General features: G+C 41.8%; 1 protein-coding gene across 5 annotated transcripts in view; it reads right to left on the bottom strand.

Annotated features, from left to right (window-relative positions):
- The window catches only part of MICU1 (mitochondrial calcium uptake 1), a 297,161-nt gene that overhangs the window by 94,246 nt on the left and 178,755 nt on the right, over positions 1–24,160 (bottom strand). For all 5 annotated transcript variants that reach the window (XM_040362305.1, XM_040362304.1, XM_040362306.1 and 2 more), the window contains one exon: positions 19,145–19,227. In XM_040362305.1, coding sequence (XP_040218239.1) covers positions 19,145–19,227 — 83 coding nt within the window. The remainder of the gene's footprint in view (positions 1–19,144; positions 19,228–24,160) is intronic.

Raw genomic sequence — 24,160 nt, 5'->3', positions numbered from 1 at the left:
CCACTTCAATACAGTGCTTCTAAACCCCCTTCTTACCCAGACCAATTTTCAGCTTTCGGTGCTCTCACACTTTGAATGACAATTACTCAGTCATGCAGCATTGTACCCAAATGAAAATTGCGTCCTTTTTTTCACACAAATAGAGCTTTCTTTTGGTGGTATTTAATCACTCGTGGGTTTTTTATTTTTTGCGCTATAAACAAAAAAAGACCGTAAATTTTGTGAAAAATTGCCTTTTTCTTTGTTTTTGTCATAAAATTTAGCAAATTAGTAATTTTTCTTCATACATTTTGGCCAAAATTTATACTGCTACATATCTTTGGTAAAAATAACCCAAATTGGTGTATATTATTTGGTCTTTGTGAAAGTTATAGAGTCTACAAACTATGGTGCCAATCCCTGAAAAATGATCAATCTGATCACACTTGAAGTACTGACGGCCTATCTAATTTCTTGAGATACTAACAAGTCAGAAAAGTACAAATACCCCCCAAATTACCCCATTTTAGAAAGTAGACATTCCAAGGTATTAAATAAGTAGCATGGCGATTTTTTTTAAGTTGTAATTTTTTCCCACAATTCTTTGCAAAATGAAGAATTTTTTTTTTTTTTTTTTTTTTTTTTACAAAATTGACATATTAACTGGCTATTTCTCTCACAGAGCATATGCATACAACAAATTACACCCCAAAATACATTCTGCTGTTCCTCCTGAGTATGGGGATATCAAATGTGTGGGACTTTTACACAGCCTGGCCACATACAAAGGCCCAACATTGAAGTAGCGCCATTAGGCGATCTACGAGCATAAATTGCACATCTCATTTCTCAACCACCTATTACACTTTTGAAGGCCCTGGAGCACCAGGACAATGGAATTGCCCACAAAATTACCCCATTTTGGAAAGCAGACACCCCAACGTATAATCTAGGAGGCATAATGAGTCTTTTGAGCGGTTATTTTTTTCCAGAAGTTTTGGGAAAATGTGCAAAAAAAATGAAAACGCATTTTATTTACACAAAGTTGTCTATTTATAAAGATATTTCGAACACATAGCATATGCATAGCAAAAATGACACCCCAAAATACATTCTGCAACTCCTCCTGAGTATGGGGATACCAAATGTGTGGGACTTTTACACAGCCTGGCCCCATACAAAGGCCCAACATTGAAGTAGCACCATCAGGCGATCTACGAGCATAAATTGCACATCTCATTTCTCAACCACCTATTACACTTTTGAAGGCCCTGGAGCACCAGGACAATGGAATTGCCCAACAAATGACACCATTTTGGAAAGCAGACACCCCAACGTATAATCTATGAGGCATAATGAGTCTTTTGAGCGGTTATTTTTTTTCCAGAAGTTTTGGGAAAACGTGGAAAAAAAAATAAAACTCATTTTTTTTACACAGAGTTGTCCATTTATAAGACATTTCCAACACATAGCATGTACATAGCAAAAATTACACCCTAAAATACATTCTGCTACTCGTTCTGAGTATGGGGATACCACATGTGTGAGACTGTTACACAGCTTGGCCACATACAGATGCCCAACATCCAAGTAGCACCATCAGGCATTCTAGGAGCATACATTACATATATAATTTCCTGGCAACCTATCATTTTTGAAGGCTCTTCATATTTCTAACACATAGCATGTACATACCTAGAATTACAATCCAAAATAAATTATATTGCGGAAAGGGTAAAAAAAAGTCTTACCTGTGCTTTTAGTAGTGTCCACAGAAGAGAGCACTGGTCCAGGCAGCAGTCAGGGATGTGTTTAGCGACAGCTATAGTGATTCTCCAGGCAGCATATTTCCAGATAGCAGTGGTCTGGCTCATTCATGCCGCAGGCAAATATGATGGCAGGCATGATGGCAGTAAGTCAGCAGCAGGCTGAGGGCTGCAATCGGGTAAGACCTGTGCACAGGGGCACAGGGGTAGAGGCTTCGACCCACCCAAATCTCTATGAAGCCTCCGGACTCCAGACCCTAATCCGGAAATTACGAAACCCGGAGAAAACAAAAAAAATGTTTTCTCCATCCGGAAAAACTATTCTGGAGCCCCTCACATATGTGAGACCCCTGTGTACTACAATAGCAGGGCAACAGATCAGTCCAAGTGGAAGGCAAATGCATAGTCCATAAAACAAGCCAGGGTCAGTTCACGTGAAATCAGTCCAAACGGTAGGCAGAGGCATTGTCAAAAAACAGGCCAGGGTCAGTTTACGTGGAAGCAGTCCAATCGGTAGGCAAAAGCATAGTCCATAAAACAAGCCAGGGTCAGTTCACGTGAAATCAGTCCAAACGGTAGGCAGAGGCATAGTCAAAAAACAGGCCAGGGTCAGTTCACGTGGAAGGCAGTAGGATGAAAATGGTCAGAAAATGGTGAGATGGGGGAAATGGTTAAAAATATAGACTAATATTTTAGGGATTCATGATAATTTTCGAAGCATTCTCCAATGCAAAGGCCAGGTTGGGAGGGACATCGGGGACAATGGTAGCTGGTATCTTTTCGAAATCCTTTTTTGCTGCAAACGCGACATCTTTTTTGCCGTCTTCGGCCTTCTTCGGATGGTGGGATGTTGTAAGGGTAGTGGCGTCCATGAAGTCGGCTAACAACATCAGAGCAAAGGGTTTCAGAGGGGGGTCTTTTTGCATAGATGAGGGCCATGACTACTTCTTCTGTGAAGTGTAGGAAGGGGGCAGGGTTTTCAGTGGATTTGGAGTAGACTACATAAGAGTTATAAATGGCCAAATGGATAAGGTAAATTGCTACCTTCTTGTACCAGAATCGGGACCTCCTTATTGATAGATAGGGCTGAATCATTTGATCGTTGAAATCCACCCCCCCCATGTACAAATTATATTCTTGGACACATGTTGGCTTTTCAATGGGACCTTGTCTTCGTTGAACAACAACAGCAGTGTCATTATGAATGGTGGACAGCATGTGCACGTCTCTGCTATCCTTCCACCTCAAGGTCAGCACTTCGTTGCACCTCAGTGTTGCTCTTTGCCCCCTTTGCAGCTTTTTGCTTACAATGGATTGTGGGAAGCCCTTTCTATTTTTTCTGGAGGTTCCGCAGGCCAGGGTTTTTTCAACATATAAGTGTCGGAAAAGGGGCAGGCTCGTATAAAAATTGTCAAGGTAAAGATGATATCCTTTTCTCAGGAGTGGGTAAGCCAGGTCCCATACAATTTTTCCAGCTGTGCCTATGTAGGCCGGGCACTCAGGGGGCTGGAGCTGGGAATCTTTTCCTTCATATATGCGGAACGCATACAAATATCCCGTGGCTCTCTCACACAGTTTGTAAAACTTGACACCATATTTAGCCTTTTTACTAGGAATATATTGCTTTATTCCTAGACGGCCACAAAAGGGTACCAGGGATTCATCCACACATATGTGTTTATCGGGGACATAGAGTTCTGCAAATTGTTGGGAAAGGAAATTTATCAGGGGGCGAATCTTATACAACTTATCGGAATCTGGATGATTACGGGGAGGGCACTGGGTATTGTCATTGATATGAAAGAATCTCATTATCATTTCATATCGGGACCTGGGCATTGTGGCAGAATACATGGGCTGGTGGTAGATGGGTTTGGTGGACCAATAGGAATGTCCTTGAATTTTTTTGTTAAGCCCCATGTTTATCGTAAGGCCAATAAACAATTTGAACTCCTCCAAATTTACTTCTCTCCACTCAAATGGACGGGCATAAGATGATTGGGGGTTGTTGGCAATAAACTGCTGGGCATACAAATTTGTCTGGTTGATAAGGAACTGCAGAAAAGTGTCGGGCAAAAAAAGATGAAAAAAATCAATTTCTAAAAAATTTTGGGTGTTGGCCTGCACACCTGGCTGTGCTGTGAAAGGGGGAATAATTGTTGATCCAGATCCGGAAGGCAGCCATGTTGGATTGGCAAGAACATCTGGCATAAATGTAGTGGCCCTGGCTCCTGGGGGACGTGACACTCCAGGAGTTGGGGGGGTTGAATTTCTTGCGCTGGTACTTGGATGTGATGTGGCAGCATTGGTACTGGGCCTGGGCATTTGTTCGCGAGGGGTTTCGCTGGCGGCATCGCTGGTACTGGACCTTTGTTCCCGGGGCCTATTGCTGGCGGCAGCGCTGGTACTGGGCCTATTGCTGGCGGCAGCGCTGGTACTGGGCCTATTGCTGGCGGCAGCGCTGGTACTGGGCCTATTGCTGGCGACAGCGCTGGTACTGGGCCTATTGCTGGCGGCTGCCTGGTTTTCAGAGGGCCTTGCCCTTTTAGGGGGGACCCATTCTTCATCTGAGTCATTGCTGTGTTGAATCGGTTCAAATGACGAATTTGATTCGGAATCAGAAATGGAATCTGATGAGAGCTCCCCGGTGCTCTCATCGGTCATTGAGATGATCTGGAACGCCTCCTCACCAGAATACAATCTTTTGGACATTTTGGCGGGTAGCTGTATACGATGGGTGGCAGGTGACGGTCACTGATGGGTGATGGTGTGACGGGAGATGGTCACTGATGGGGTGACAGGCCACGGACGGTGACGGGTGATGGGTGACAAGCCACAGACGGTGACGGCGATGGTCACAGATGGGTGACAGACGATGGTCACTAATGGGGTGACAGGTCACAGACGGTGATGGTCACAGATGGGTGACAAGCGACAGACGGTGACGGGTGATGGTCACAGATGGGTGACAAGCGACAGACGGTGACGGCGATGGTCACTGATGGGTGCACCGCTGATGGTCACTGATGGGTGACGGGTGATAGGGCAGGTCACTGATGTGTGACGGGTGCACCGCTGATGGGTGATGGGAGATAGAGCACAGTCACTGATGGGTGACGCGTGATGGGTGACAGGTGCACCGCTGATGGTCACAGATGGGTGACAGGGCAGGTCACTGATGGGTGACGGGTCACTGATAGGTGACGGGTGACAGGACGGGTCACTGATGGGTGACGGGTGACAGGACGGGTCACTGATGGGTGACGGGTGACAGGACGGGTCACTGATGGGTGACGGGTGACAGGACGGGTCACTGATGGGTGACAGGACGGGTCACCGATGGGTGACGGGACAGGGCAGGTCACTGATGGGTGACGGGACAGGGCAGGTCACTGATGGTTGACGGTTGATGGCAGTCTCTTTGAGTGACAGGTGCACTTTATGGGTGACTGTTGGGTGACTAGTGACAATTGGGGGGGGCAAAGGGACAGGTGTGGTGTTTGTGCAGACACTACAGAAACACAGAACTAACTCACTGCTTCTAGCTCTTCTCTCCTCACACTGGAAATGATGTGTGAGGAGAAAAAGAGCTGGCAACAGTGTTGCAGGCTCTGTGTTTACACTTAGTGATCAGGCTGTGAATGGATCACAGCTGATCACGTGGTACACAGCCCTGACCAATGGCTGTGTACCATTGTCGGTGACGAGCAGTGTTCCCGAGAACACGCTGCCACCGACGTGCACTCGCGGCGCGCGCGCGATCGCGCGCGCGACGCATTCACCGCTTCTTCCTATTATGTGATCAGCCGTGAATTCATCACGGCCGATCACAGGGTTAACAGCGCATCCGCGCCGCTGTTCACCCCTGTCGGTGACGAGCGGTGTCTCGGTGACACGCCGCCACCGACAGTACAGGGATGCGCGCACGCGATCGCGCGCATTCCCTATTTAAATGACATGACGTCATATGACGTCCTGTCAGAACAATGGAGTCCTCCGCCCGCCGTCATTTGACGGCGCGCGGTGGACAAGTGGTTAAAGATGAGTGAACATCGGATGGAGTGATTGATGCAGGAAAAACAGGTGAGCTGCAATCCAGTGATTAAGATGCAACAGGTGTACAAGTTGTCTGTAGGACCCCGTGAAGATCACAATCACATCAAAGTATGAAATGGGTAAAACACGCTTACCAGATGATGTTGGACTCTACTACCTTACAGCAAAGAGTCAGCCAGACATTGTGGTCTTTGGAAGCCGGGACCACTAGAAACCGGACTTGGATCATATGCAGGGCTGGAACTCCAATGGACAACAGGAACCAGCAGTGCTTGAATGATGTATTTGCGTCAATGCCACAGGCTCTGAATACGATCTTTAGACCATCGATCAGGAGATATAGGCAGAGGACGTAGCTAGAGCTCCAAATGAAGCCATGGGGTGGATGATATGAAAAATGGAAAAAAGAACTCCAATGGTGCAGGTCAATTAAAACCAATAGGTTTATTTATAAAAGTCATGAAAATGACAAAGATAAAAGTGATCACGTACAGGGGTAGCAATGTGGGGTGCTCAGTAGCAATACCCGACGCGTTTCGGCTCAGTAAGCCTTCAACAGGGGCATGCCCCTGTTGAAGGCTTACTGAGCCGAAACGCGTCGGGTATTGCTACTGAGCACCCCACATTGCTACCCCTGTACGTGATCACTTTTATCTTTGTCATTTTCATGACTTTTATAAATAAACCTATTGGTTTTAATTGACCTGCACCATTGGAGTTCTTTTTTCCATTTTTCATATCATCCACCCCATGGCTTCATTTGGAGCTCTAGCTACGTCCTCTGCCTATATCTCCTGATCGATGGTCTAAAGATCGTATTCAGAGCCTGTGGCATTGACGCAAATACATCATTCAAGCACTGCTGGTTCCTGTTGTCCATTGGAGTTCCAGCCCTGCATATGATCCAAGTCCGGTTTCTAGTGGTCCCGGCTTCCAAAGACCACAATGTCTGGCTGACTCTTTGCTGTAAGGTAGTAGAGTCCAACATCATCTGGTAAGCGTGTTTTACCCATTTCATACTTTGATGTGATTGTGATCTTCACGGGGTCCTACAGACAACTTGTACACCTGTTGCATCTTAATCACTGGATTGCAGCTCACCTGTTTTTCCTGCATCAATCACTCCATCCGATGTTCACTCATCTTTAACCAATATAGACTTTAACACTTTATATTTTTTGTTTCACATTGAGCATTGTTTTAGTCACTTTCATCTATGCCAATTGTTTATATTTATGCTCTTACAATATGAGAGTTGTTGCCTCACTCGGTATTATATAATTTTGAGTTTGTTAGCGCTACATTTTTGTTTATGATTTTGCTGGCTTTGTTTGTTTGTATGTAGCAGCTTGGCACTTATTTTTATATTAGCGCAGTTTTTTTCTTTATTTTACTATATTTCATGCATACAGGGTGCTGTCACTTCTTCCACCCGACAAAGATAAGTGCTACCACCACCAACTGCTGAAATGCAAACTCACCAGACCCCAGCTGGTAATGTGCCTCAAAAACTTATTCCGTTAAAGTTGGTGAGTCCTCAGGATGTTCCTCAATGCCTCAAAGAAACCAAGGGGCTCATCATGGTGAAATACGTTTAAAAATATATTTATTTAAAATTCATAATAAAAAACTACTCACAAGAGAGGTGCTTTAATACCAGCACCTGGTGTCTTTGGCAGTGTCAGTCTTTTAGACTTATTCTCACTGGTGAAGCTATGTGGACAGCGCAAGGGGGAGTGTAATTTTAACCAGTGAGACCACAGGTACAGCAGGAGCCAGGAACGCACCCGTACGATAAGCTGGTCAGCGGCTGTCTAAAAGACTGACACTGCCAAAGACACCAGGTGCTGGTATTAAAGCACCTCTCTTGTGAGTAGTTTTTTTATTATGAATTTTAAATAAATTTTAAATAAATATATTTTTAAACGTATTTCACCATGATGAGCCCCTTGGTTTCTTTGAGGCATTGAGGAACATCCTGAGAGGACTCACCAACTTTAACGGAATAAGTTTTTGAGGCACATTACCAGCTGGGGTCTGGTGAGTTTGCATTTCAGCAGTTGGTGGTGGTAGCACTTATCTTTGTCGGGTGGAAGAAGTGACAGCACCCTGTATGCATGAAATATAGCACCAGGATTTAAACTCAGCAACACTTTCTGTTTGGACTGGAATTTGTGAACTGGCGCTTACCCATAATTGGGGACGTGTTGCAGCATGAATGCACATGAATTGTGAAAAACGAATTTTTGGCACAAACGCACCTTATTATTATTTTTATATATTAATAATATTATTCATTATTTATATGTTCGCACACTTGTGCATGTATATTCATAATAGTTTATAGACTCACTTATAGCACTTTGGAATATTGTTTCACAAGCACATCATTTGGGGTAGCTATATTTATTTATTTATTTATTTATTTATTTATTTATTTTTGATGGCACAGCATATGCACATAGCATCACGCTAGTACATATGTTCACAAGAGCTGTTTCTATAGTGACCCATCACGTACATCACTGTACTGGATCTAGCACTATATCACTATAGGGGTCAAATAGAAAAAAAAAAAAAAAAAAAAAAAAAAATTTTTTTTTTTTTTTTTTTGATATCACATTATTATACCAGCGCAGTACCAACACCTTTTTAATTTTTTCACCTAAACCTCATAGAAGGTTTATACAGCACTGCAGCAGGTCAATATAGTATTATTTAGAACTTATTTTTGCGCCGGTGACAATCACTTTTCCTATACTCTGCATCATATCCAGAGGCTGTGTTTGGGAAATAGACATATGAGTGCTGCCAGCATTGCTGCAGAGGTTGAAGGGATGGAATGTCAGACTGTCAGTGCTCAGACCAAGTTGGTTTGCATGGCTGTCCTCCCAGAAGTAAGCCAGCAAACAGTTTGCTGAAGACTAAGAATGTGGATTATTGGAACCAGACAAACTTATTTGGTTTGGATGGTGTCAAGCATGTGTGGCAGCAACCAGGCGAGGAGTACAAAGACAAGTGTGTCTTGCCTACAGTCAAATATGGTGGTGGGAGTGTCTTGGTCTGGGGCTGCATGAGTGCTGCCGACACTGGGGAGCTACAGTTCATTGAGGGAACCATGAATGCCAACATGTAATGTGACAGAAGCAGAGCATTATCCCCTTCCTTCAGAGAATGGACCGCAGGGCAGTATTCCAACATAACGGCCCCAAACACACCTCCAAGGCGACCACTGCCTTGCCAAAGAAGCTGAGGGTAAAGATGATGGACTGGCCAAGCATGTCTCCAGACCTAAACCTTATTGAGCATCTGTGAGGCATCCTCAAACGGAAGGTGTAGGAGCGCAAGGTCTTTAACATTCAGCAGCTCGGTGATGTCATCATGGAGGAGTGGAAAAGGACTCCAGTGGCAACCTGTGGAGCTCTGGTGAACTCCATGCCCAAGAGGGTTAAGGCAGTGCTGGAAAATAATGGTGGCCACATAAAATATTGACACTTTGGCCCCAATTTGGACATTTTCACCTAGGGAGGTACTCACTTTTGTTTCCAGCGGTTTAGACATTAATGGCTGTGTGTTGTTATTTTGAGGGGACAGCAAATTTATGTTATACAAGCTGTACACTCACTACTTTACATTGCAGCAAAGTGTAATTTCTTCAGTGTTTAAAAGATATAATAAAATATTTACAAAAATGTGATGGTGTACTCACTTTTGAGAGATACTCTATATAAATATATAGCGAGAGATTAATCAAGATAGCAAGAGATCAATCAAGATAGCGAGAGATCAATCAAGATAGCGAGAGATCAATCAAGATAGCGAGAGATCAATCAGGATAGCGAGAGATCAATCAGGATAGCGAGAGATCAATCAAGATAGCGAGAGATCAATCAAGATAGCGAGAGATCAATCAGGATAGCGAGAGATCAATCAGGATAGCGAGAGACCAATCAGGATAGCGAGAGATCAATCAGGATAGCGAGAGATCGATCAAGATAGCGAGAGATCGATCAAGATAGCGAGAGATCGATCAAGATAGCAAGAGATCGATCAAGATAGCGAGAGATCGATCAAGATAGCGAGAGATCGATCAAGAAAGAGAGAGATCGATCAAGAAAGAGAGAGATCGATCAAGAAAGAGAGAGATCGATCAGGAAAGAGAGAGATCGATCAAGAAAGAGAGAGATCGATCAAGAAAGAGAGATAGCGAGAGAAACCATCACCACAGAATTGAACCTTGCTGTACAAGGCTTTTGGCCACCATTAGAAAATGTTACATATTTCACATGGTTCTCTAGTGTCAGAGCAGAGACCTGACTCACGCATATTTTTACATGTATAATGGTGACGGTATAATAAACCTTTCCATGAGTTGATCATTTTTCGCAGAAATCACCAACACTTCATGTCAATAGGTTTCCTCCATATACCAAATCATTTTATAACCTGGATGATGTAAAAGTGCAGACAAGCAAAACATTATATATCTATATAGTACTCTGCTGAACAAAAACTGTAAAATACACAAAGTTCTCAGCAGCAACGGGAAAATGTATTAAAATATTTGTGATTACCAGAAGCCATGCATATCAAACCCAAATGAGACAGAATGTTAATCTATTAAAAATTCTGTAAGGGGATCAACATACTAATTATAAAATGTATTTGAAAATTATTGGCATTTACAAAATTTTCACCTTGATAAAGGAGCAAGAAAACGTTTTATTAACCATTTAACTGCAGAAATATTTAGATCCCTTTCACGCTGGAGGCGTTTTTCAGACGCTTTAGCGCTAAATATAGCACCTGTAAAAAGCCTCATCTGCGATGGCAGGGTGTCAAGAAAAGTCCTGCCAGCAGCTTCTTTGCAGCACTTTCGTATGTCATTGGGATGCAGGAGGGGAAGGGGGAGCTGGGCTCTGTGGGGTGAACGGACCTAAAGAGATCTGTGAAGGCTCTAAAGGAGGGAGAAGACTTGGGGGTTTTTGGTAGTAGAATCCTCCCTCCAGCATCTATCAAGGTTCTTGCTCCTTCTGAAAGGAGTGATGCTGCATTTAGGCACAGAAGATCAGAATGGCTGAAGATTTAACCCCCCCCCCCCCCCACAGGCTCCTTCTGCTCCCTGCAAGTGTTGAGGGTTATTTGTTTCAGAAGACATTTTCCCATATATTTGTTTCCAAAATAAATGTCTAGTAAAAAAATTTTCTTTTATCATTCACAAAAGGTCTCATTTATAAATACAGTGAAACATCAGATTGCGAGTAAAGCGGTTAATGAGCATTTTGCAATACGAACAATTTTATTTATTTTTTTAAATCCTGACTTGGTTTGCGAGTGTTGTCTTGCAAAACTAGCAGGATTCAAGCCACTGCAGTGTGCAGTACCACATTTGGCCAGAGGCGCGGGAGCACCAGAGCCAATCAGAGCCGTTTGAAAAACCCTAGGAAATTTTCCCGAGTGTTTCTGAAGGCAGCCAACGGTCTCCGAGTATTTCCAAATCTCTCCGGCGCCCACCTCTGGCCACATGCGGTATGGCATGCCATAGAAGTCAATGTGGAACAAATTATGTTTGTTTCCATTGACTTCTATGGGAAAACTCGCTTTGATAAGCGAGTGCTTTGGATTACAAGCATTCTTCTGGAACGGATTATGCTCGTAATCCATGGTTCCACTGTACTTAAAAATTGATTACAGAAGGATTGCCACTTTGTCTGACGTAGCATTTAGGGTTTGATTATTTTGAAATGAGCCATCTTAAAAGGAACTGGTTGTCAGATTCTTAGCAAGTCTAGAGATCAGCCTGGTTTGATTTTTTTGGAGTGTTTTAAATGAGCTTATTTTGTAACAATTGCACGGGTTACAAAATACACTGAGCAATATGCCAACCAATGAATGTAAGGACAGAGAGTTCTGGACAGGCTTGGTATTTTAGCTACAAGAAACTTGACACAGGCAAAACGTCCCTGCTTTGTCTGTGCCCAGTCCTTGTGCTTGGAATGAAATTTCCACTCAATTTCAACTAACTAATTTATGGTTGAGATTATTAATAGGTTAATATCTAGATCAATCTATAAATCCTTCCTCGATCTTTTCTCTCATCTTTATCCTAAATCCATGCCATACGATCTTGGCTTATTCTTCTTACTTCTATTGTTGGATATTCATACTCTTATTATAATTATTTTGTTATTTTAGTTTTCCATTTAGCCTTCATCGACATCCCTATAACAACCACTAAAAAGTATTTCTTACCCAATTATTAAGCATGTTCACTTCTGCTTTTAAAAGGTAGTATTAGGGTTTGTGTTGCAAACATAACATGTTTGAAAGTAAATTGATGTACCTTCAAAATGTTTAGATATCTGTGACATCTCCTCATAGGCAGGATTAAACGCAGGAAACGGTTACATACAATATATATATAAAAAATTGCCAATTTAACTGGAGAAAACAGGATTTTTGTATATTGTCATCTGAGAAAAACAGGAATTCTTAGACTGAGGTCCTACTGCCACCTACAGAAGAAATAGACACAAAAAAAATCCATTGGCCAGCACAGGATAATCCCACCCACTGCCATCATGTCTCAGTCTTGTAGCAAAGAAGCATGAAAATAAACAGAGGTGGGATCTGTGTCCCCTAATGGACACTATCAAAAAGATTTTACGATGAGTACTAAAATCCTATTTTAATTTTCATCCATTGAGTGACACAGAAATTCTTAGAATTCTTCGACTGTCAGGTCGTCCAAAAGCAGTCCCATGGAGAGATGGGCAACATAGCAGCAAATGCCAAGAGATCCTGCAGATGTTTTTTTTTTTTTTTTTTAACGTTTATCCACAGAATGCATGAAGGTAAACATTCTGCCCTTAGAGCCACTTTAACCTTAGTGCCCACCTATGAAACCCATGCAATAAAAATAAAAAAAACTGAAGTTTTTTGCACAGTGGCATAGCGGAAATTAAAGATTACAGCCATCAGTCTATGCATACTCCATGGTTTGACAAAGTACGTTTACAAGCAGAATGCGTTTTACTATAGTAAAGGGTAAATCTGACTGCCAGAATAAGGAGAAAAAGTTTCCAGATGCGGACAGAAAAGTTGTGGGCTGACATCAGTCTGAACGCTTCTTTCCTCAGGGATTACGAGTCCTTATCTACTAATGAATCTGCAGCGGAATCTTGACCTAAACCAGAGAAAATCAGTGTGTGTTGGATTTATCAGAGGATAAGTAAACCAGATCATAGGGATCCCCCTTCACGTAAGAGCCAATGTCCTGCAGTACACTTGCAATTAGCACTGTGCCGTTAAAAAATACAGTGTCCACAAAAAACATTTGAAGGTAATAGGATAAAAACATTTAACATCTGGGTCAGGGTAGGTGGAGTTGCATGGAACAACTGCACACACGAATCTACAATAGTAATTACCCAGTAAAGATTAAAACTACATTTTGTAAAAGTACATTCTGACATGGTCTGTTACACAGCCTGCATTCAGCATAAAGGACAGATGCACATAAAAATGCACAGCAGCTTCACAATAATTAGAGCGGGCCTAAAAATGCAGATACCACAATTACAAACTGGTCTATAACTCTATGGTCTGTATAATCATGGGGCCTCTGCTCTCTAGGCCCAGAGAAGCTGCTGGAACATGTGTCAAATGACTCACTATAGGCATTGGTGGATTAACTGGCAGTTAAATCGCCATGGAAATTAACAAAAGTGCTTCAAAACTACCTTCAGCAAGTGTGCTCCTGAATTAGAGCGGTGTCATCAAGCAGCTCTAGCTCAGGAATGGGCTGGAAAATAAAAACATTTGCCTTGAGTGACTCCGAGAGAAAAATAAAAAAAGGGGCTCCTCCATGAGGCCACCTTGCAAAATAAATATGCAAATCTAGAATGAAGGAGAAATTAACTTCACATGCAGAGAATACATTACAGGTACAGTACAGACCAAAAGTTTGGACACATCTTCTCATTCAAAGAGTTTTCTTTATTTTCATGACTATGGAAATTGTAGATTCACACTGAAGGTATCAAAGCTATGAATTAACACATGTGGAATTATACATAACAAAAAAGTGTGAAACTGAAAATATATTTCATATTCTAGGTTCTTCAAAGTAGCCACCTTTTGCAGCAGACACATCTCTAGAACTGGTAAGAGGAGACTGTGTGAATCAGGCCTTCATGGTAGAATATCTGCTAGGAAATCACTGCTAAAGAAAGGCAACAAGCAGAAGAGACTTGTTTGGGCTAAAGAACACAAGGAATGGACATTAGACCAGTGGAAATCTGTGCTTTGGTCTGATGAGTCCAAACTTGAGATCTTTGGTTCCAACCCCCGTGTCTTTGTGCGACGCAGAAAAGGTGAACGGATGGACTCTACATGCCTGGTTCCCACTGTGAAGCATGGAGGAGGTGTGATGGTGTGGGGGTGCTTTGCTGGTGACACTGTTGGGGATTTATTCAAAATTGAAGGCATACTGAACCAGCATGGCTACCACAGCATCTTGCAGCGGCATGCTATTCCATCCAGTTTGCGTTTAGTTGGACCATCATTTATTTTTCAACAGGACAATGACCCCAAACACACCTCCAGGCTGTGTAAGGGCTATTTGACCAAGAAGGAGAGTGATGGGGTGCTGCGCCAGGTGACTACCTCTTGAAGTTAATCAAGAGAATGCCAAGAGTGTGCCATGCAGTAATCAAAGCAAAAGGTGGCTTCTTTGAAGAACCTAGAATATGAAATATATTTTCAGTTGTTTCACACTTTTTTGTTATGTATAATTCCACATGTGTTAATTCATAGTTTTGAAGCCTTCAGTGTGAATCTACAATTTTCATAGTCATGAAAAAAGAAAAAATACTCTTTGAATGAGAAGGTGTGTCCAAACTTTTGGTCTGTACTGTAGAAGATAACATATGCTTAAATACAGAGAAACTTTAACCTAGCATAAACCTGCTAGAAACTCATAATAATAAGACAGGGAAAGAAAAATGGCCTCAGCTCTGGGCCAATAACTTCATAGAGAATGCCCAGATATACTGGCTTGATCTCAAGAGAGGAACCCTGTGTGAATTGGAACACAGACCAGTAATCATTGCCAATCACAGCATTGTCCCATTGAGAGTACCAGCGTAGAAAATAAACTGGAAATCTGTGCCGTTTTGCTAAATTGAACACTATACAGAATTTTCATATCTGGCCTGCATTTACAAGTAGCTGTAAATGACTCAAGAGATGTCCAGAAATGTAGGGCTTTCACAGAGAGAAACGAGAATAAACTGGAAAAACCTGAGCTTGGTGGCTGACAGAAAACACTTTCAGGAATTACCTCATACAAGTCTACCAGCAGCTGTTCGTAGATAAATCTTACAAAATATCATAGAATAGCAGAGCTGAAGACGACGCATTCACTTTAGTGGACACTAGCAAAAACTAAGCAATGACAATTGTGGGTGGGTTTATACTGTGCTGGCCAACAGCTTTTCTGTTGTCCGTGTCCTATCAAACTGTAGGCAGCAGCATAACATGACCGTCCAATTATTCCAGTGTCCCTCCGCGGACAAGGAGGAATTGAAATTTTTAAGTATATGAGCAACTTGAACTTCTCCCTCAAAGTATATGTTGCCAAAGAATAAAACAAATTGTAAAAACCTTTATCTGTTGGGTTATAACATCTGCTTAAAGCAAAAGGTCATTTCTGTTTTATATGGCAGCTGAAATACTCTCCAGGGAATGGATACAAGGGAAAAAAAGATCAAAGATAAATGTTCCAAATTCTGTTTTACTTTGTTATAAAGTTTATTTTTCTCTCTTTCAGGCACCGTAACATACCTGTACATCGGGGGGTTTCTACCGAGTTTGCACACGCAACCGCAAACCCGAGTTGTCATTCACCGCAGCACAAACTCATCTGCAGGCCCCGGCCAATGATTTATGGCCACGACCCACTGATCGGCTAAGCGAATGACAGAGGAGAGCCCTGTGTTGGTAAATAACATAGGGCTCTCTACAGACAGCAACGACATGCCGTTATTTTATACTGAATTAGGTTGGCTCGCCTGGACAAATCACCATAGGTATATGTCTGCCGCTTTAAGCCTACTAGGGGGCACGCGTGGCGCGACGACTGAGCCAATGCACGTGCCCGGCGGCCACAATGTTTTCCGAGCACCCGCGATCTCTTTTGAGAGACACAGACTGGAGATCCGTCAATGTAAACAGACGAATCTCTGTTTTGTCAGGGGTGAGGAGACTTCTGTTGTTCAGACTACCGTATTTGCCGACATATAAGAGGACTGGGTGTATAAGACGACCCCCTATTTTTCCAGGAAAAATTTGGGTTTGGGGATATACTCGCCGTATAAGACTACCCCCTTCTTACTAGTCTGTCTGGAAGCTGAGGGGTAGCCAGAACAACCGCTGACAGGAACAACCACTGACAGAAACAGGCATTTTTCAAATCTCACCGTGCCATTACATTACATGCCTCACTGTGCCATCCCATTACATGCCCCCACTGTGCCATCCCATGCCCCCACTGTGCCATCCCATGCCTCCACTGTGCCGGCCAAGACGATCTCCCTACCTTATTTTTTTGCTGCGGACATCCATGTTTCAGGCATCCATGATTCAAAAGCCGAGCCTCCTCCTCAGACTGTTCCGTGATAGGCGGAACAATAATTTTCCCAGCGGGGCCTCTGTTCAGTGTTCCGCCTATCATGGACGTCCTCTCATCCGAGGATGAGAAGGCATCCGTGATAGGCAGGAAACACTGAACAGAGGCCCTGCTGGGAAAATGAGTGTTCTGCATATCACAGAACAGTCTGAGGAGGAGGCGCGGCTTTTGAATCATGGATGCCCGCAGCCTGAAACATGGATGTCCGTAGCCTGACGGAGACAGATCGGCGTAAAAGACGACCCCCGACTTTGGATGCATTTTTTTGCATCCAAAAGGTCGTCTTACAAGCCGGCAAATACGGTAAGTATGAACAGCGATATGTCTCCTCCTTCAGGCAATCCCACCCCCCCCCACAGTTATAATCACTCCCTAGAACACACATTTAACCCCTTGATCACCCCCTAGTGTTAAACTATTTTCCTGCCAGTGACATTTATACAGTAATCAGTAGCCATTTTAAGCTCTGATTGCTGTATAAAAGTTAGTGGTCCAAAAATGTGTAAAAGGTGTCCGATCTGTCCGCTGCAACGTCGCAGTCCGCCATTACTAGTAAAAAATAAATAAATAAGTAAATTAATAAAAAGCTATAAATATATCCCTTTATTTTGTAGACACTATAACTTTTTCGCAAACCAATCAATATACGCTTATTGATATTGATTTTTTTACCAAAAATATGTAGAATACATATCGCCCTAAACTTCAGAAGACATTCTTTTTTTATATATTTTTTGGGGGATATAGATTATAGCAAAAAAGTAAAAAATATTGCCTTTTTTCCCCAAAAATTTACGCTTTTTTATAGCGCAAAAAATTATTTGTGGAAAAAAAAAGTCATAAAATTTTGTGAGGGTACATCACGTGATCGTGCAATTGTCAGTTAAAGCAATGCAGTGCCATATCACAAAAAGCAGTCTGGTCATTAAGGGGGCAAATCCTTCCGGGGTTGCCCCTAAATGTTAACCTCTACCCAGCCAGTGTCATTGCTACAGTATATAGTATTAGCACTAATCACTGTATTAGTGTCACTGGTGATGTCCGTGTATCACAGTCCCACTATAAGTTGCTGACCATTACTAGTATAAAAAAAAATTATAAATAAAAATTCCAATATACACAGTATACCATAGTTTGTAGACGTTAGAACATTCATGAAAACAAATATATGCGAATTGGGATTTTTTTAAACAAAGACATGTAGCAGAATACATTTTGGCCTAAATATATGAAGAAATTTGCTTTTTTATTGGATATGTTTTATAGCAGAACATAAAAAATATTCTAAATGTTCAGTCTTTTTTCATTTATATAATAACAAATTATAATAAGCCATAATACCTGCAAAGGGTTCCTGAGCCTTTAAATGGTACCTCAGTCTGTTTCAGTAGGAATCACAATCATGGGAAAGACTGCTGACATGACAGTTGTGCAGAAAACCATCCTTGACACCCTCCATGGACATGGGCTTCAAATGTCGTATTCCTCTTGTCAAGCCGCTCCTGAACAACAATGTCAGAAGTGTCTCACCTGGGCTAAAGAAAAACACACCTGGTCTGTTGCTCAGTAGTCCAAAGTCCTCTTTTCTGATGAGAGCAAATTTTGCATCTCATTTGGAAACCAAGGACCCAGAGTATGGAGGAAGAATGGAGAGGCACAACACTGCAAGATGCTTGAAGTCCAGTGTGAAGTTTCCACAGTCTGTGTTGATTTGGGGAGCAATGTCATCTGCTGGTGTTGGTCCACTGTGCTTTATTAAGTCCAGGGTCAATGCAGCCGTCTACCAGGAGATTTTGGAGCACTTTGTGCTTCCTTCCGCAGACGAGCTCTATGGGGAATGCGGACTTCATTTTACAGCAGGACTTGGCACCTGCCCACACTGCCAAAAGCACCAAAACCTGGTTCAATGACTGTGGGATTACTGTGCTTGATTGGCCAGAAAACTCGCCTGACCTGAACCCCATAGAGAATCTATGGGGCATTGCCAAGAGAAAGATGAGAGACATGAGACCAAACAATGCAGAAGAGCTGAAGGCTGCTATTGAAGCATCCTGGTCTTCCATAACACCTCAACAGTGCCACAGGCTGATAGCTTCCATGCCACGCCGCATTGCAGCTAGCACAAAAGATCATCCCATAAACCAAACAGAATTTTTATACAAAAGGGTGCAGCTCATGAAATTATGTATTCGTTAAAACAGTCCAATATGTTCCAGCAGAAAAAGGAGGACTACAGATCCCATCAATCACCAAAGAAGATTGCCACTGCAGACAGGCACAGCACTGGATCGAGATAGGCAAGTATAATCACTGGGACCTTTTTTTTACACCAATGCAAAGAATGTATCAAAGGGGTTGTAAACCCGACTTACTATTACCGACCCCTGGAAAGTCCCGCGGCGAGTCCTGCATTTGGTAGCTATGGACGCCAAATGCAGGACTCGCGAGTGCGCCCGCAAAACAACCCCCCTTGGGAGAGAGGGGCTTATCTGATGCCACACTGCAAAAACGAGCTGCAAAGTGGAGGTAAGTATGACATGTTTGTTATTTAAACAAAATAAAAAACGAACCTATAGTGTCACTTTAAGGTTAAAATGTCCAGGATTTAGAACCACTCAACTTGCATGCTCTGTATATAGAAAACATATCCTACCTGTTCAAATTCTTCCATGTCTACTTCTCCATCTCCATTCAGATCAAACATTTTGAAAGCAATTTCAAAGTTTCTTTGAGGAGCTAAAAAAAAAAAAAAAAAAAATGAAAGGTTTGCATATTTACTGAAACTGTAAACAACTGATTATCTGATTATGTTTAAAATAAAAATATAAAACAGACTACATTTTCAAGCCAATACACAAACAAGTACATTTATTCATCTGTCTGCCAAGTACACTCATTCAATTAATGGCCACGGATCTACATGTGCCAATCTTTGCTTTCAAGACACTTGTTCGGTGTCAGCCTCTGTGGAATCTGTTTGAATGTAGCCTAAAATAAATATAGCCTAAAGCTATACGAGGAACACATATTCGGGGCATTTATTCTACAAGTTTAAAGAGAGATAGAGATTTTATAGATATATATATATATATATACACACACACAAACACACACATACATACATACATACACACACACACACACAGTATATATTTGTCAGTGGAACGCAATGTTATGTTAATGCATACAAACTGAGAATATATATATACTTATACACATACATACCTACCTAAAAAAGCCATATCTTGGGGAACAGTACAAGTCATAAGAATAGACTCCTAAATCATGAGTTATGTAGTGTTAGCTTATGGTGACTTGACACTGGGAAAAGCTTTGCTCGAACTGACACCTAATCTATCTAACCTCCAATCTCCACCTCTCTGTGAGGCTCCACTTTGTTAGCAGTAGTAAGGGGATGAAAGAGGGGAGGGACGTGTGTCCTGTATTATACTCCAAGGTATGGAATTTACAGGTATGTCATCTTAAAGCAGTTGTGAAGAACAAGAAGAAAAAAAAAAAAAACATGTTATACTTTGCTCCACTGTGTAGCTTGTTTTGCACAGAGTGGCCCTGATCCACGTCTTCTGGGTTCCCTCTGCGGCTGTCTCTGGTCCTCCCCGCAAGAACTCCACACATTCATGCAAGCAAACTCGCATGTTGTGGAGTCCTTGCGGGCGCGCTCCCGTGATACAGCGAGAGGCTATAGCCGATCACTGTATCACTCGGCCTGCCCCCTGGTGCGCCGCATCATTGAATGTGATTGACAGCAGAGCCAGCCAATGGCTGCACTGCTTTCAATCCATCTGCTCTAGCCAATCAACGGCCAGGCTAAGCGGCGAAGAGGATGTCGGGGCGGATGTCGTTATTGCCTGAAATTTTTTCACCTTAATGCATAGGATGCAATAAGGTGAAGAAACTTTTACCTTTACAACCCCTTTAAACATTATCTTGAATTCATAAACAATGTACCCAAGCAATGAGTCAAGGAGTGGGGAACAGAATAACAGCAAAAGGACCAAAGGAAAAAATAGGAACCCAAACAGACAAGCGACAGTAGAAACATCTTTCGGCCAAAGCGCATGGCACTAGAGGTTCAAACAGCGATCCTGCTAAAAAAGTGTAAAATAAAATAAAAAAAGTTAAAGCTTCCCTGTCCCCCCTGTTCTTACGCAAAGGTGGACACATACGCAAGTCCCACATGCATATGTAAACAGTGTTTGTACCAAAACATGTGAGATATAGACACGAACGTTCAAGCGAGAGCAATAATTCTAGCACCAGACCTCTTATGTAACTCTAAACTGGTAACCTATAAAGGCTTTTAAAGCAACGCCTATAGAGATTTGTAGATACTGTAGTTTGGAGCCATTCCATAGGCGTGCACAATTTTAAACCGACGTTGGGTATTTATTTTCTCATTGTAACATAATTTTTTTATATTATACAAAAAATGGGTATTCTATTTTTGTTGTGTGCACTTAAATTCATTAAAAAGCATATATGTTTTTTAGATTGCATTTAAGAAAAAAAAAAAAACAACGCTGCGCAAATACTGTGTGACAAAAAAAATTACAACACCTACCATTTTATTCTCTAGGAAACAACAGATATTATTGGCACACTGGAGATAGGTGGAATCGGCTCATATAGAGACTTGCATTGGTATATAATGTAGATAATGAACAGTCTTTGAAGTTCAATAATGAATAAGTGGATAAGATGGTCGGAAGGTGTTGTTGATCTCAGTGGCTATCAGCTCAAAAAAGAGCTAGAAGGAACTCTGGGAACAAAAATCTAGAGAAGAGAGCAGAGCTATCCAAGTGTAGCAACAAACCACTTTTATTCCAAATATAAAAGAGCAACTCACAAGGTGGAGAACAACAAAACGCTTAGTATAACACTGCCACTCGATATCCACAACCTCTAAGATTCACTAAACAACTCCACACTCCATTTAGGAAAATAGTATGGATATTCCATGAAGATCCCCACCTAAAGGGGTTGTAAAGGTTTGTTTTTTATTTTTTGCATTGTTGGTTCACTTAACTTTTCCTTCGATTTCCCTTCTAAATGTTTTTTGAATTTCTCCCTTCTTGTATCTCCTCAGTAAGCTTGCCCCCATCATCTGAGCCATTCTGGCTGGGGGTTAGTCAGCATGCACGCCCCCTCCCTTGGGACTACATCTCTGCGGGGAGACACTGTTCAAACCTTTACAACCCCTGTAAGGCCGCCCTTACAGATCAACCAAAATATTCCTATAGATGAGCTAGGGACATCAAAACCTAAATAGCACTCAGAAGAATCAAACCCCTTCGTCCAGTCACCAACAGTCCTCTTACCCTTTTCAACATCAGAGGCATGTTTAAATGCTGCAAACCATTGTGCCTCATCTATAAAACATGTCACTCATGGACGAAAGGAGTTTACATGTTAGCGTAAACATTATACCAGCCCAGGTTTTTTCACCTGCTTTTCCGAGTGTGTTTTATTGCTTATAATGCCCATGCAGGCAATTTTAAATTTTTCGCAACATCTGTACCCTCAGAAAAGGGTTTGGGGAACATTGGCATTTTGTAGAAGGTGGTTCAGACAAACAAACAGTGTCCCCAGACACTTTTTATAGTTTCATGAAAAATCCTTCCAGGAATTGGATTGAGAGTATGGCTAATTTAGGCTATGCCAAAAGACTTCCCCACAGCTAAACACTACAAATGCCTCTTTGCACGAGAAATGTACTGGATCTATACCCTAGATACCTTGGCCCCAGGTGGGTTGAATGACGAACTAGAGATTGGTTCCCTTCTATAATTATCCCAGTGAAGGAGTTCAACTGTAGATTTATCATTTAATTTCAGTATATTGATCCTTTCCACATAGCTGACACTCTTATGTTATTTGATTTCACTATTATGGTATGATCAAATTAATATCAGTCATCCTCCTATGTAGTCCTCCCCACGCATTTAAAGTGGATGTAAACCCGAAAAAAAAAGTTTTCTTTGCTGTCACAATGTAGAGTATAAGATTTCCTATCATCTGTGCCCAGTCTTGCCACACAGAGTTAATCCAGCTCTGAACAATCCTCTTATTGTTCAGTAAAATAAAACGGACTTACAGAGAAAAACCTTAGTCCTTTCCGCCCCCTTGCTGTGAGCAACAGGTTATTTACATATCTCATGCACTAGCCTGGAGACAGGCATTATTTTTTAATTCCCACGCCCACTCGTTTTTTAATTCCCACGCCCACTCGTTTTCTGAAGTCATGTGGTTACTTTTCTGGATTTTGACTGAATGTTAGTGATCATAGCATTTGGTGTAAGGGGAGTGTAGAGGTGGGAGGGGAGTCTACTGACATCATGACTCCACCCACAGAGCTCCAGACAACAGATCCACCCACAGAATCTTCAGTTTTTCAGTTCTTATAACAGACAGAGGGGAGACCTTTGACAGGTAAGGATACATGCAGGAGGCATGTATATCCTTATAGATCAGCAATATGTCAGTAGTTTAGAAAGGATGAGAGTGGCTTTACATCCACTTTAAGATCTTCACGTTTTTAATCCTCTGGTTACCACCATGAGAATAGATACAGAAAAAAATAAAAAAATAAAAATAAATATATATATATATATATATATATATATATATATATATATATATATATATATATATATATATATATATATACACACACACACACACATATACACAAATTCCAAATATTCAGTGTTCCAAGTGTCCAGTCCCTAAACAGGCCAGTAAGCACGTTTTCAATGTTTAATTTTTAACCCTTGCTTATTTTTATATGACCTGAGATTATATGAAAGTAATATTTTAATATTAATCTTGGTAATATTTTTATATATATTGCACAGTATACAGCAAATATACAAATAGATATTCATTCTGTTCTTTTAGGTATTATAAATGCATAGCTTTTATTTAGGCAAAATATGGTCTTACTTATTACTTACCGGTATGTCTACAACAGTAAGTAGTCTTTTATTTACTATTATGTTTTTAAGCACCGAGTATGCAGTGTTAACAAGAATTAGGAGTCACTTTGTAGTGCGTCAGGTTGCCGTGGTGATGTGGGCATAGTCATACCATCTCGGTCTCCACCACTATCTACATAAGCCTAAACAAAGATGTCTCACAGTAATGCCCAAGAAATAAGTATGCATGCTCCGAACACGTGCCCCACCTGCTAACTTCGGAACCGGAAGTGCGATCATCCCCACATCGGAGTGTACCAGAACCCTATGGAAGTGCTGGCAGCTACCAAAGCAGCCGGCACATTCAGCCTCGCACTTGAAGCGGCATGGACTCTGGCTCCACTAGTGGATGATCACCTGCTTTACCAAGCGGTGATCATCTTCTCAATCTTGTGAGTTGCTCTTTTATATTAGGAAAACATGTTTCCGTTGCTATACTTAAATGGCGCTGCTCTCCTTGATTTTATTCTCTAGGGCCTCTGCTTATAAAATACATAATCTTTGAGGGTTATAAGTAATTTTCTGGCAAAAAAAAAAGAAGATTTATTACATGTAGGAGAGGAATGTCAGAATTGGCCGGGTGGGGAATTGGTTAAAGCTGGCCATCAAACGACTGTATTGGTCCAGTGGGAAGATACCCTACCTCCCCAATCACTCAGGAAGCTCAGGTGTGC

The sequence above is a fragment of the Rana temporaria genome, chromosome 8 (genome assembly GCF_905171775.1).
Source record: "Rana temporaria chromosome 8, aRanTem1.1, whole genome shotgun sequence".
Taxonomy (NCBI): Eukaryota; Metazoa; Chordata; class Amphibia; order Anura; family Ranidae; genus Rana; species Rana temporaria.
This window is presented reverse-complemented; position numbering and strand designations above follow the sequence as displayed.